Genomic DNA, 13,587 nt, shown 5'->3' with positions numbered 1-13,587 from the left:
CAAAGTATTGGAGGATCTCAGCAGGTCAGGTAGTACCTATGGAAATTAATAAGCAGTCAACATTTTGGGCCGAGACCCTTCATTAAGACTGGAATCACCAAAATTCTGATTAATTTTATTTATCACATGTACATCAAAATGTGTAATTTGCATTAGTGACCAAAATATCCCCAGGATGTGATGGGACAGCCCAGAAGTGTTGCCATGCATTCTGGCACCAGCATAGCATGCTCACAATGTTCAGCAAAGCAACAAAACAACAATAGCTAAAAGGCTTGTTCCTTCCTCCGAGCTAATTAAACAAACCAATTCAACAACCTAATGAAAACAGGCTCAGCAAGCAAATGGTAAACAGTTCTGTGTCGCCCTTAAGGCATTTATTGGACTTTGTTGGGTCTACGCTTTAAATGATTTGTTTGTAACTATTTTCTAGTTAAAGTTAAAGGTTGATAAATATGTTACAGTATAACAAAGCTAAGTTCATTGTCTATGGTATATCGCGGCACGTGATGACGTCACCTCCGGTTTCACCACGTCTTGTGTGTAACCTCTGGTTCGGGAAGGTGTAAAGGCGGGTGCCATGCGTGCCGCATGATCGTGAAAAGCTCCGTGTCTACCCACAAAGAAACATTATAGAAGCAACACCGTAAGTTCGTAAGAATGTATTTGAAGTAAAAACGTTAACGCGGTTTCTGTTAAGGAAGCGGCAGTTGGGGCAGTGCGCACGTCGGCTTTTCAACTGCAAACGCGGGGTGGGCTCGAGCCCGGCGGCGGTTTGACAGGACCTCCTCGCCACTACTCGGGGCGGCTGGAGACTCTCGCTAAAAGAAGAGAGCGCGGGTGGTCTCCAGAATGAAACAGATGCTGTATATGTTTGTATTTTTTTAATCAACAGTTTTCACCATACGATGCTAATGTGGAAGAGTGAACAGTAAATGGTTAACCTTACTATGGCTCTGTCTTCATTGGCTTCGGTTTAACTTGGTGTTTAGTCAGAGTTTCAACACACTGCACGAGAACACTACAAGTTCCCTGCCCATTATTGTAAGAGGATTGTCTGCAGTTGTGCTCAAATCACATCCAGCCCAGGTGAGACCATACTTGGACCATCCTGCATAGGTCACCCTGTCCAAGGAGAAACACACTTGCAATAGAGAAAAGCACATAAAAGTTCAGCACATAATTGCTGGAATGGGGGTTTGGCTCCAAGATGGGAACATAACTTTTCATGATTCATGTAGAAAGCATAGAGGTGGATGTAGGAGCAGGTATAATGTACAAAGACACAAGACCATAAGATACATAAGATATAGGAACAAAATTAGGCCCTTTGGCCCACAAGTCTGCTCTGCCATTTCATCAAGGCTGATCCACTACCCTCTCAGCCCCAATCTCCTGCCTTCTCCCCGTATCCCTTCATGCTCTGACTAATCAAGAATCTATCAACCTCTGCCTTAAATTCACCCAATGACTTGGCCTCCACAGCGGCCTTTGACAAGGAATCCCAGATTCATCACTCCCCGGCTAGATAATTTCCTCCTCATCTCCACTCTAAATGGACGTCCCTCTATTCTTTATACTTTTATACTTTATATTTTATTGTCGCGAAACAATTGATACTAGAACGTTCTGACGCTACGTCTCCTGGTATTAGAGAAGATTTGGTATGTTACCAAAGAACTTGCAAATGTCTATAGATGTACTGTACATAGTATTCTAACTGGTATGTGGGGGGAGGGGTGGGGGTGTGGGGAGAGAAGGCTACAGCACAGAATTGAAATAAGCTGCAGAAAGTTGTAAACTCAGTCAGCTCCATCATGGGCACTAGCCTCCGTAGTACCCAGGATATCTTCAAGGAGCGATGCCTCAAAAAGGCAGCATCCATCACTCAAGACATGCCTTCTTCTCATTGCTACCATCAAGGAGCTGGTATAGGAAACTGAAGGTACACACTCAATGATTCAGGAACAGCTTCTTCCCCTCTGCCATTAGATTATTGAATGGACATTGAACGCATGAACACTATCTCACTACTTTATTTCAATTTTTGCACTACTGCTTTAATGTAACTATTTAATAAATATATACATTTACTGTAATCCACAGTTTCTTCTCTATTTATCACTTGCACTGCGGCCACAAATACAAGTTTCTCTGGTATTAGACTCCCCACCATAGGAAACATCCTCCCCACATCCACTTTATTGAGGTCTTTAAACATTCGACAGGTTTCAATGAGATCTCCCCCCATTCTTCTGAATCCTAGTGAGTACAGGTCCAGAGCGATCAAATGCTCCACATATGGCAAGCTTTTCAATCCCAGAATAATTTTCGTGAACCTCCTTTGAACCCTCTCCTATGTCAGCATATTGGGAAGACCTGATTGAAGGGAAACGTGGAAGATATGTCAAGCAGCCATCAACTTGTTCAGTTCCGATAAAAATCTGAAATGCTGTTTACCTGAAATTGCAGACTTCACTGATCAGTGCAGAGGCTGTAAGGTTCCTGTTTGTCTGTGTTCAGCTTCACCGGAACAGGTTAGAATGCCAACTGATATTCCAGCGTTAACATTTCCCATCCACCTCTGCTTACAGATAGGTTCAAGATGCTCAGCATTTCTTGAATTAGTTTTTGTTGCATACTGAGATCCAAGTGTCATGCTAGTCAACAGCACAAGCCTGTTTATGTGCTCAATCTCAAATGATCGTCCACATAACGATCTAAATGAGGGGTTCCTAATCTGTGTCCACAGACCCCTTGCTCTATGGTATAGATACCTGGCGTAAAGAATTTGGGAACCCCGCTCTAAATATTCACAGTCTCTACCTCCAGCGTTGTGTCCCTAATTCCAGACAGTCCCTTCCGGAACGCACAGGGTGTTATATCACAGTTTGGGTGTTTTTCATTTCTTCCATCCTCACACCTCTGCTAATTACAACTCCTGCAGACAGATGAACTGGAAACAACACCTGCCCCCATCCTCTCCCACCAGGCACCACCACCACCACTAGTGTCAGTCACCTCCTCGTGGTCTTTGTGCTATCACAGACATTCTCTTCTCCACTATCTATGTTGCCCTTTCGTGCAACTTAAAGCATGTTTGATTTCTAACTGTTTCCAGTGTTGATTAAAGGTCCTCAGTGCAGAACGTTATCTCAGCTTCTCCCTCCACAGATGTCACCTGACCTTCCTGTTATTTCCAGCAATTTAAGGCACTGTTGATGTTGGAACAGTGCCTTTCACTTTTCAATGGATTTATTTTGTATTGAAAATGATTTTAATCTCTTTTGTTTTTATAAATATCCTCCAAGGGAACTTTTGCCTCTCGGTATGGTACACAGGGCCTTGTGAAAGTATTCAGCCACCAATCCTTTGTCCATGTAATTACAACCAGGAATTTTGATCAATTTAACTGAGAATTTTTATTTGTGAATCCCAAGCTCTTTTTTTCCCCACAGTAGAGCCCCAAAAAACAGGGAAAATTGTGAAGCATAAAACACTAAAAATTCAAAAACTGAATTGTCAGCAGTTTTCAGTGTAGAATGTTATCTCAGCTTCCCCCTCCACGGATGTCGCCTGACCTGCCTGTTATTTCCAGCACTTTAAGGCAGTGTTGATGTTGGGACAGTGCCTTTCACCTTTCAAAAAATGGATTTTATGGAGTGAGAATGATCTTAATCTCTTTTGTTTTTATAAACATTCTCCAAGAAAACTTCTGCCTCATTTTAGTTGTCAGGTGTGTTGATATTTACACCAACACTCCAGACGCCTAAAATGACTGCTGATCTCCGCTGACTCTGGGCTGCATTTACACATGTGCAGGCATCTCAAGTTGACGGGGTGTTTTTGGTTTACAATTGACCCCACTCCACAGCTCCAAGCACACCACTGTTCTGAGCTAGATTTTAAATTCAATCTGCAATCAATGGTTCAATTTAATATTAAAGAATGTATACATCACACAACCTGAAATTCTAACTCTTCGCAGACATCCACAAAACAGAAGAAAAGGCAAAGAAAGAATTACAGAAAAACATCAGAACCGCAAAGGTCCTGCTCTCATGCACAAACAGCAATCCCCCACCACCCAATAGCAAAGCCCCCCACAGACCACGATCTAGAGTCCATCAAACACTACAGTCCATCCTAACACTTCATATCTCAAATATGCCCTCTCACTAACAAGTGAGAGAGGTATCACTCCTGCCACAGCACCAAGGGAGGCCAACAGCTCACCGTTTTGATGTTACAATCTGCAGCACCACTTATTCAAGTTCCCTCAACTTGAAACCAAGAGGCGAGAGTGAGAGTGAAAGTGAGTCATAGTCATACTTTATTGATCCGGGGGGAAATTGGTTTTCATTACAGTTGCACCATAAATAATAAATAGTAATAGAACGATAAATAGTTAAATAGTAATATGTAAATTATGCCAGTAAATTATGAGATAAGTCCAGGACCAGCCTATTGGCTCAGGGTGCCTGACCCTCCAAGGGAGGAGTTGTAAAGTTTGATGGCCACAGGCAGGAATGACTTCCTATGACGCTCTGAGCTGCATCTCGGTGGAATGAATCTCTAGCTGAATGTACTCCTGTGCCCAACCAGTACATTATGTAGTGGATGGGAGACATTGACCAAGATGGCATGCAACTTAGACAGCATCCTCTTTTCAGACACCACCGTCAGAGAGTCCAGTTCCATCCCCACAACATCACTGGCCTTTAGAATGAGTTTGTTGATTCTGTTGATATCTGCTACCCTCAGCCTGCTGCACCAGCACACAACAGCAAGCATGATAGCATTGGCCACTACAGACTCGTAGAACATCCTCAGCATCGTCCGGCAGATGTTAAAGGACCTCAGTTTCCTCAGGAAATAGAGACGGTTCTGACCCTTTTTGTAGACAGCCTCAATGTTCTTTGACGCGTCCAGTTTATTGTCAATTCGTATCCCCAGGTATTTGTAATCCTCCACCATGTCCACACTGACCCCCTGCATGGAAACAGGGGTCACCGGTACCTTAGCTCTCCTCAAGTCTACCACCAGCTCCTTAGTCTTTTTCACATTAAGCTGCAGATAATTCTGCTCACACGATGTGACAAAGTTTCCTACCGTAGCCCTGTACTCAGCCTCATCTCCCTTTCAGATGCATCCAACTATGGCAGAGTCATCAGAAAACTTCTGAAGATGACAAGACTCTGGGCAGTAGTTGAAGTCCGAGGTGTAAATGGTGAAGAGAAAGGGAGACAAGACAGCCCCCTGTGGAGCCCCAGTGCTGCTGATCACTCTGTCGGACACACAATGTTGCAAGCACACGTAATGTGGTCTGCCAGTCAGGTAATCAAGAATCCATGATACCAGGGAAGCATCCACCTGCATCGCTGTCAGCTTCTCCCCCAGCAGAGCAGGGCGGATGGTGTTGAACGCACTGGAGAAGTCAAAAAACATGACCCTTACAGTGCTTGCTGGCTTGTCCAGGTGGGCATAGACACGGTTCAGCAGGAAGACGATGGCATCCTCAACTCCTAGTCGGGCCTGGTAGGCGAACTGGAGGGGATCTAAGTGTGGCCTGACCATAGGCATCAGATTCAGATTCAGCAGGTCTGAAGACTGGTTGCTGTTGAAATTAATATTTGCTATACGACATAACTCCAATACGCTCTGCCCAACTGCATGATTAACTTTCAGTCTTAAAGTGATACAGTGACACTTGCTGGATCTAGGTTAGTGCTATTTGCCTGTATTTGGCTCACAGCCCCCCACATCTTTCCTATCCAAGTACCTCCATGTACTGGTCCATTTTAAATGCTGTTAAGGTACTTGCCTCAACCACTTTCTCCAGAACATTCCACATACAACCTCTTGGAGAAAAATTTGCCCCTTAGGCTCTTATTAAATCTTTCCCTCCCGTCATCTTAGTCATTGATTCCAGAAACCTGGGGAAAACACTGGCTGCATTCACCCTATTTAAGTCAAGTTTATTGTCATTTAACTATATACATGTATATCGCCAAAAGAAAGCTTCGACCAGCAGCCAATCCGGACATTGGAAGTTTAGAGTAGAGGGGACTTCAGACAAGTCCACTGTCCAAGGATAAAAGGCAGCAGTGGGTCAGTACAGCGAAAAAGACCTTTGACCAGTGGCCAATACGGACACGTGGCCAAGTGGTTAAGGCGTTGGTCTAGTGATCTGAAGGTCGCTAGTTCGAGCCTTGGCCAAGGCAGCGTGTTGTGCCCTTGAGCAAGGCACTTAATCACACATTGCTCTGCGACGACACCGGTGCCAAGTATGGGTCCTAATGCCCTTCCCTTGGACATCGGTGGCGTGGAGAGGGGAGACTTGCAGCATGGGCAACTGCTGGTCTTTCATACAACCTTGCCCAGGCCTGCGCCCTGGAAACCTTCCAAGGCACAAATCCATGGTCTCACGAGACTAACGGATGCCTATTATTATTATTAATATGGACATCGGAAGCTTTGAGAGGAGGAGACTTCAATCACATCCACCGCCCGAGGTTAAAAGGCAGCAGCAGTGAAGAATAGCTTTGACCAGTGACCAATTGGCATTTGGGATTGATTAATGAGCAAATTAAAGAAAGGTCGGAGCAAGCACAGAGGCTATCATCTGAGTGGACATGATCAGATGGTGATCTTAAGGCTTTAGCTCTTCGAGGCTTCAGTCGGAGAAAGCAAATTTCAAGTTTTTTTGTTCTCTTCTTTATATCCGCTCAGCTAGGACAGTAGGAATGACAGGCAGGTAGTGGAATGCTCCTCTTGCGGAATGTGGGAAGGCAGGGAGACCCCCAGAGTCCCTGATGACTATAACTGCGAGAAGTGCATCCAACTGCAGCTTCTAACAATCCGCGTTAAGGAGTTGGCGCTGGAACTGGATGAACTCTAGATCATTCGGGAGGCTGAGGGGGTGATAGACAGGGCATATAGAGAGAGGTAGTTACACCCAAGGTGCACGACATAGGGAACTGGGTGACAGTCAGAAAGGGGAAGAGGTTATGGAGCCAGTGCAGAGCACCTCTGTGGCCATTGCCCTCAGCAACAGGTATATCTCTTTGGATACTATTGGGGGAGATGACCTAACAGAGAAAAGTCACAGTGGTTGGGTCTCTGGCACTGTCTGCCTCTGTGACTCAGAAGGGAAGGGGGGAGATAAGGCACACTGCGGTGATAGGGGATTCTTTAGTTAGAGGAACAAACAGGAGGATCTGTGGGCAAGAATCAGATTCCCGGATGGAATGTTGCCTCTTGGGTGCCAGGGTCCAGGATATCTCAGATTGAGTCCTCAGCAGTCCTAAGTGAGAGGGTGAACAGCCAGAGTCGTGGTCCATGTAGGTACCAATGATATGGGTAGGACAAGTGACGAGGTTCTGCAGAGGGAGTTCAGGCAGCTAGGTGCTAAGTTAAAAGGCAGAGCCTGCAGGGTTGTGATCTCAGGATTGATACCCATGCCATGTGTTAGTGAGGCCAGAAATGGGAAGATTATATAGTTTAATATGTGGCTAAGGGGTTGGTGCAGGAGGGAGGGCATAAGGTTTTTGGATCATTAACCTCTCTTTCAGGGAAGGTGGGACCTGTACAGGAGGGACAGTTTGTACCTGAACCGGAGGGGGACTTATGTCCAGCAGGAACGTTTGTTAATGCTGCACAGTGGGGTTTAAACTAGAGTTGTAGGAGGGTGGGAACCAGAGTGCCAGAACAGTTAGTGGAGAGGTTATGGAGGCTGATGTTGGTAAGACATCAGACAAAGCAAAGAATCAAAAGGTTGAACATGGTGCAACTAGTGTCCTGAGCTGCATATACTTCAATGCAAGAAGTGTCGTAGGAAAGACGGGTGATAGTGCTGAAGATGAGGTTAGCTGGCTTACAAACAAAGGCAATGTGTAGTGAGGAGAGGCTGTTGATAGGGAAAAATTGCAGTCAACAGGCTGAGTTGCAATGTAAGAGGCAGAGAAAATTGAAAAAAGCGAATATGGGACTGAAGGAGTTGTGTTTGAATGCATGCAGTATAATGAAGAAGGTAAGTGAACTTGCAGCGCAGTTGCAGATTGGCAGGTATGATGTTGTAGGGCTGTAGGCACTACTGAATCATGGCTGAAAGAAGATCGTAGCTGGGAGCTAAATGTCCAAGGATACACATTGTATCGAAAGGACAGGCAGGAAGACAGAGGGGGGTGGCTTTACTCTGCTCGTAAAAAATGAAATCAAATCTTTAAAAAGAGGTGACATCGAGTCGGAAGGTGTTGAATCATTGTGGATAGAGCTAAGGAACTGAAAGGGTAAAAAGACACTGATGGGAGTTGTATACAGATCCCCAAACAGCAGTAAGGATGTGGCCCACAAATTACAATGGGAGATAGAAAATGCATGCCAAAAGGGCAATGTTACAATAGTCATGGGGGACTTCATTATGCACATAGATTGGAAAAATCAGGTTGGTGCCAGATTACAGGAGGAGACATTTCTAGAATGCCTACGAGATGGCTTTTTAGAGCAGCTCATGGTTGAGCCTGCTAGAGGATCAGCTATTCTGGATTGGGTGTTGTGCAATGAACCAGAAGTGATTAGAGAGCTTAACGTAAAAGATCCCTTTGGGGCAAGTGATCATATGATTGAATTCACCCTGAAATTTGAGAAGGAGAAGCCAAAGTGCGGATGTATCAGTATTACAGTGGAGTAATAGGAATTACAGAGTCACGAGAGAAGAATCCGCCAGAATTGATTGGAAAAGTACATTGTCAGGGATGATGGCAGAGCAGCAATGGCTGGAATTTTGGGAAGGATATATACATCCCAAAGAGGAAAAGTATTCTAAAGGCAAGATGACACATCCATGGCTAACAAGAGAAGTCAAAGCCAACATAAAAGCCAAAGAGAGGGCATATAATAGAACAAAAAATAGTGAGAAGTTAAAGGATTGGGAAGCTTTTAAAAACCAACAGAAGGCAACTAGAAGTCATTACAGTAAAGATGGGATATGAAAGTAAGCTAGACAATAATATTAAAGAAAATACCAATATTTCTTTCAAATACATAAAGTGTAAAAGAAAGGCAAAAGGGGATATTGGACCACTGAAAAATGACTATGGAGAGGTAGTAATGGGGGACAATGAAATGGCAGATGAAATGAATAAGTATTTTGCATTAGCCTTCACAGTGGAAGACACTAGCAGTATGGTGGAAGTTCCAGGAATCAGGTGTCATGAAATGTGTGAAGCTACCTTAACAAGGGAGAAGGTTCTTAGGAAACTGAAAGGTCTGAAGGTAGATAAGTCACCTGGACCACATGGTGTAAAGAGGTGACCACATGAAAGAGGTGGCTGAAGAGATCATGGAGGCATAAGTAATGATCTTTCAAGAATCATTAGATTCTGAAATGGTTCCGGAAGACTGGAAAATTGCAAATGTTATTCACTCTTCAAGAAGGGAGAGAGGCATCAGAAAGTTAGTCTGACCTCAATGGTTGGGAAGATGTTGGAGTCAATTATTAAGAAAGCTGTGTCGCTGTACTTGGAGGCATGTGATAAAAGGGGCCGTAGTCAGCATGGTTTCAAGGGAAGATCTTAACTGACAAACCTGTTGGAATTCTTTAAGGAAATAACAAGCAGGATAGACAGAGGAGAACCGGTTGATGTTGTGTACTTGGATTTTCAGGTGGCTTTTGACAAGGTGCCACACACGTGCCCGTGGTATTACATAAAAGATTCTAGCGTGGATACGCAGTGACTGAGTGGCAGCAGGTAAAGAGTGGGAATAAAGGGAGCCTTTTCTAGCTGTCTGCTGGTGGGGAGGGGGGGGGATCGTCAGTCTGCTGGTGACCAGTGGTCCATAGGGATCTATGTTCCGACTGATTCTTTTTACATTATATGTCAATGATTTGGATAATGGAATTGATGACTTTGTGGCCAAGTTTGCAGCTGATATGAAGATAGGTGGAGGGGCATGTAGTTTTGAGGAAGTAGAGAGGCTACAGAAGGACTTAAACGGATTAGGAAAACTGGCAAAGAAATGGCAGATGGTATACAACGCCAGGAAATGGATGGTTATGCACTTTGGAGGAGGAAATGAAAGGGTTGACTATTTTCTAAGTGGAGAGAAAATACAAAAAAACTGAGGTGCAAATGAACTTGGGAGTCCTTGTAATACACACAAAATGCTGGAAAAAAGCAGGCCAGGCACCATCTATGGAAAAGAATACAGTCAACATTTTGGGCCGAGACCTTGTGAAAGATTACCTAAAAATTAATTTGCAGGTTGAGTCTGTGGTAAGGAAGGCAAATACAATGTTAGCATTCATTCCAAGAAGATTAGAATACAAAAGCAAAGATGTAATGTTGAGACTTTATAAAGCACTGGTGTGGCCTCACTTGGCATATTGTGAACAGTTTTGGGCCCCTGATCTAGATAGGATGTGCTGGAATTGGAAGGGGTTCAAAGGAGGTTCACGAAAATGATTCCAGTCATTGGGTATATTTAAGGCAGGCGTTGATAGATTCTTGATTGGTCGGTCAATGAAGGGATGCAGGGAGAAGGCAGGAGATTGGGGCTGAGAGGAAAATTGGATCAGCCATGATGAAATGGTGGCACAGACTTGATTCTGCTCCTTTATCTTTTTGTCTTATAGTCAAATGAGACGTTTCTCTGGACCGAGATGTAAAGCACAGTAATACACGTAACACATTATAACTCAGGAAAGCAAGAATTAAATGTACAAATATACACATAAACAAAGTAAAGTGCATAAATTAAATATTGTAGGGTACAGTACAAATCGAATGGGATGCGGTAGATAGTTCAGAAACCTAAACCTAATGGCCTGAGAGGAGGAGGTATAGGAGCGTGAAGGCACAAACTCAACTATTCACAAATAACTTCTTCCCCTCTGCCATCATCAGATTTCTGAATGGACATTGAACCCATTCACATTACCTCACGATTTTTTTTGCACTACCTATTTAACCAAAATTATGTATTGCACTGCAGCGCTGCCGCAAAAAAAAAAGCACATTTCCTTACATATGGCGGTGATATGAAACCTGATTCTAACAAAATGGGCCGAAGGGCCTGTCCTTGTTGGCCCTGGGCCGAGTGGCCAGGCCATTCGGCCTGTGGTAAATAGACATTCCCTGGAGCAAGCACTCGGTGATTCTCCCCTCACTACCTACATCTGCTGAGGGATGGGGCAGGCCGCTCCGCACTGTACAGTGAGGGATGGGGGGCAGGCCGCTCCGCACTGTACAGTGAGGGATGGGGGCAGGCCGCTCCGCACAGTACAGTAAGGGATGGGGGGGGGCAGGCCGCTCAGCACTGTACAGTGGGGGATGGGGGCAGGCCGCTCCGCACTGTACAGTGGGGGATGGGGGGGAGGCCGCTCCGCACTGTACAGTGAGGGATGGGGCAGGCCGCTCCGCACTGTACAGTGAGGGATGGGGGGGGCAGTCCGCTCCGCACTGTACAGTGAGGGATGGGGCAGGCCGCTCCGCACTGTACAGTGAGGGATGGGGCAGGCTGCTCCGCACTGAACAGTGAGGGATGGGGGGGCAGGCCGCTCCGCACTGTACAGTGAGGGATGGGGGCAGGCCGCTCCGCACTGTACAGTGAGGGATGGGGCAGGCCGCTCCGCACTGTACAGTGAGGGATGGGGGCAGGCCGCTCCGCACTGTACAGTGAGGGATGGGGCAGGCCGCTCCGCACTGTACAGTGAGGGATGGGGGGGGGCAGTCCGCTCCGCACTGTACAGTGAGGGATGGGGCAGGCCGCTCCGCACTGTACAGTGAGGGATGGGGCAGGCTGCTCCGCACTGTACAGTGAGGGATGGGTGGGGGGCAGTCCGCTCCGCACTGTACAGTGAGGGATGGGGGGGCAGTCCGCTCCGCACTGTACAGTGAGGGATGGGGGGGGGGAGAGTCCGCTCCGCACTGTACAGTGAGGGATGGGGGGGGCAGGCCGCTCCGCACTGTACAGTGGGGGATGGGGGCAGGCCGCTCCGCACTGTACAGTGAGGGATGGGGCAGTCCGCTCCGCACTGTACAGTGAGGGATGGGGGGGGCAGTCAGCTCCGCACTGTACAGTGAGGGATGGGGGGGAGAGTCTGCTCCGCACTGTACAGTGAGGGATGGGGGGGGGAGTCCGCTCCGCACTGTACAGTGAGGGATGGGGGCAGGCCGCTCCGCACTGTACAGTGAGGGATGGGGCAGGCCGCTCCGCACTGTACAGTGAGGGATGGGGCAGGCCGCTCCGCACTGTACAGTGAGGGATGGGGGCAGGCCGCTCCGCACTGTACAGTGAGGGATGGGGCAGGCCGCTCCGTACTGTACAGTGAGGGATGGGGGCAGGCCGCTCCGCACTGTACAGTGAGGGATGGGGGCAGGCCGCTCCGCACTGTACAGTGAGGGATGGGGCAGGCCGCTCCGCACTGTACAGTGAGGGATGGGGCAGGCCGCTCCGCACTGTACAGTGAGGGATGGGGCAGTCCGCTCCGCACTGTACAGTGAGGGATGGGGGCAGTCCGCTCCACACTGTACAGTGAGGGATGGGGGGGCAGTCCGCTCCGCACTGTACAGTGAGGGATGGGGGCAGGCCGCTCCGCACTGTACAGTGAGGGATGGAGGGGGCAGTCCGCTCCGCACTGTACAGTGAGGGATGGGGCAGTCCGCTCCGCACTGTACAGTGAGGGATGGGGGGCAGGCCGCTCCGCACTGTACAGTGAGGGATGGGGCAGGCCGCTCCGCACTGTACAGTGAGGGATGGGGTGGCAGTCCGCTCCGCACTGTACAGTGAGGGATGGGGGGCAGTCCGCTCCGCACTGTACAGTGAGGGATGGGGGCAGGCCGCTCCGCACTGTACAGTGAGGGATGGGGCAGGCCGCTCCGCACTGTACAGTGAGGGATGGGGCAGGCCGCTCCGCACTGTACAGTGAGGGATGGGGCAGGCCGCTCCGCACTGTACAGTGAGGGATGGGGGCAGGCCGCTCCGCACTGTACAGTGAGAGATGGGGCAGTCCGCTCCGCACTGTACAGTGAGGGGGGGGGCAGGCCGCTCCGCACTGTACTGTGAGGGATGGGGGGGCAGGCCGCTCCGCACTGTACAGTGAGGGATGGGGCAGGCCGCTCCGCACTGTACAGTGAGGGATGGGGCAGGCCACTCCGCAGTGTACAGTGAGGGATGGGGGCAGGCCGCTCCGCACTGTACAGTGAGGGATGGGGGGCAGTCCGCTCCGCACTGTACAGTGAGGGATGGGGGCAGGCCGCTCCGCACTGTACAGTGAGGGATGGGGCAGGCGCTCTGCAAATGTTCAGCCTCCAGGAGGCCAGTGTCGCCCAGCAACGGGACCGACCCCTCCCGTAACCCCCGACCCGAACCCAGCCGCGGCTGACAGCACTCACACTCGTACTTCTTGGTGACGGGCGGGTACTTGTCCTTGACCGCCCGCTGCTCGGCCGTCAGATCGTACTCTCGGTTATCCATGTCTAGGCCGCTCTCTGCCCACTGACCGGCGACCCTCCCACCCCCTGATTGGCAGAGCCCATGTCAATCATCTCAGCAACTCGACAGCGGTTGGGCCACTCGACCATG

At 48.2% G+C, this 13,587-nt stretch overlaps 1 protein-coding gene across 1 annotated transcript in view; it reads right to left on the bottom strand.

Annotated features, from left to right (window-relative positions):
* zbtb8os (zinc finger and BTB domain containing 8 opposite strand) overlaps positions 1-13,513 on the bottom strand; it is a 29,918-nt gene extending 16,405 nt beyond the window's left edge. The window contains exon 1 of the mRNA XM_072246477.1: positions 13,398-13,513. Coding sequence (XP_072102578.1) covers positions 13,398-13,479 — 82 coding nt within the window. The 5' untranslated portion in view covers positions 13,480-13,513. The remainder of the gene's footprint in view (positions 1-13,397) is intronic.
* Positions 13,514-13,587: the final 74 nt, after the last annotated feature.

Source organism: Mobula birostris, chromosome 29 (genome assembly GCF_030028105.1).
Source record: "Mobula birostris isolate sMobBir1 chromosome 29, sMobBir1.hap1, whole genome shotgun sequence".
In the NCBI taxonomy this organism is placed as follows: domain Eukaryota; kingdom Metazoa; phylum Chordata; class Chondrichthyes; order Myliobatiformes; family Myliobatidae; genus Mobula; species Mobula birostris.
Note: the sequence above shows the minus strand (reverse complement) of the source record. Positions and strands in the feature narration are given on the sequence as shown.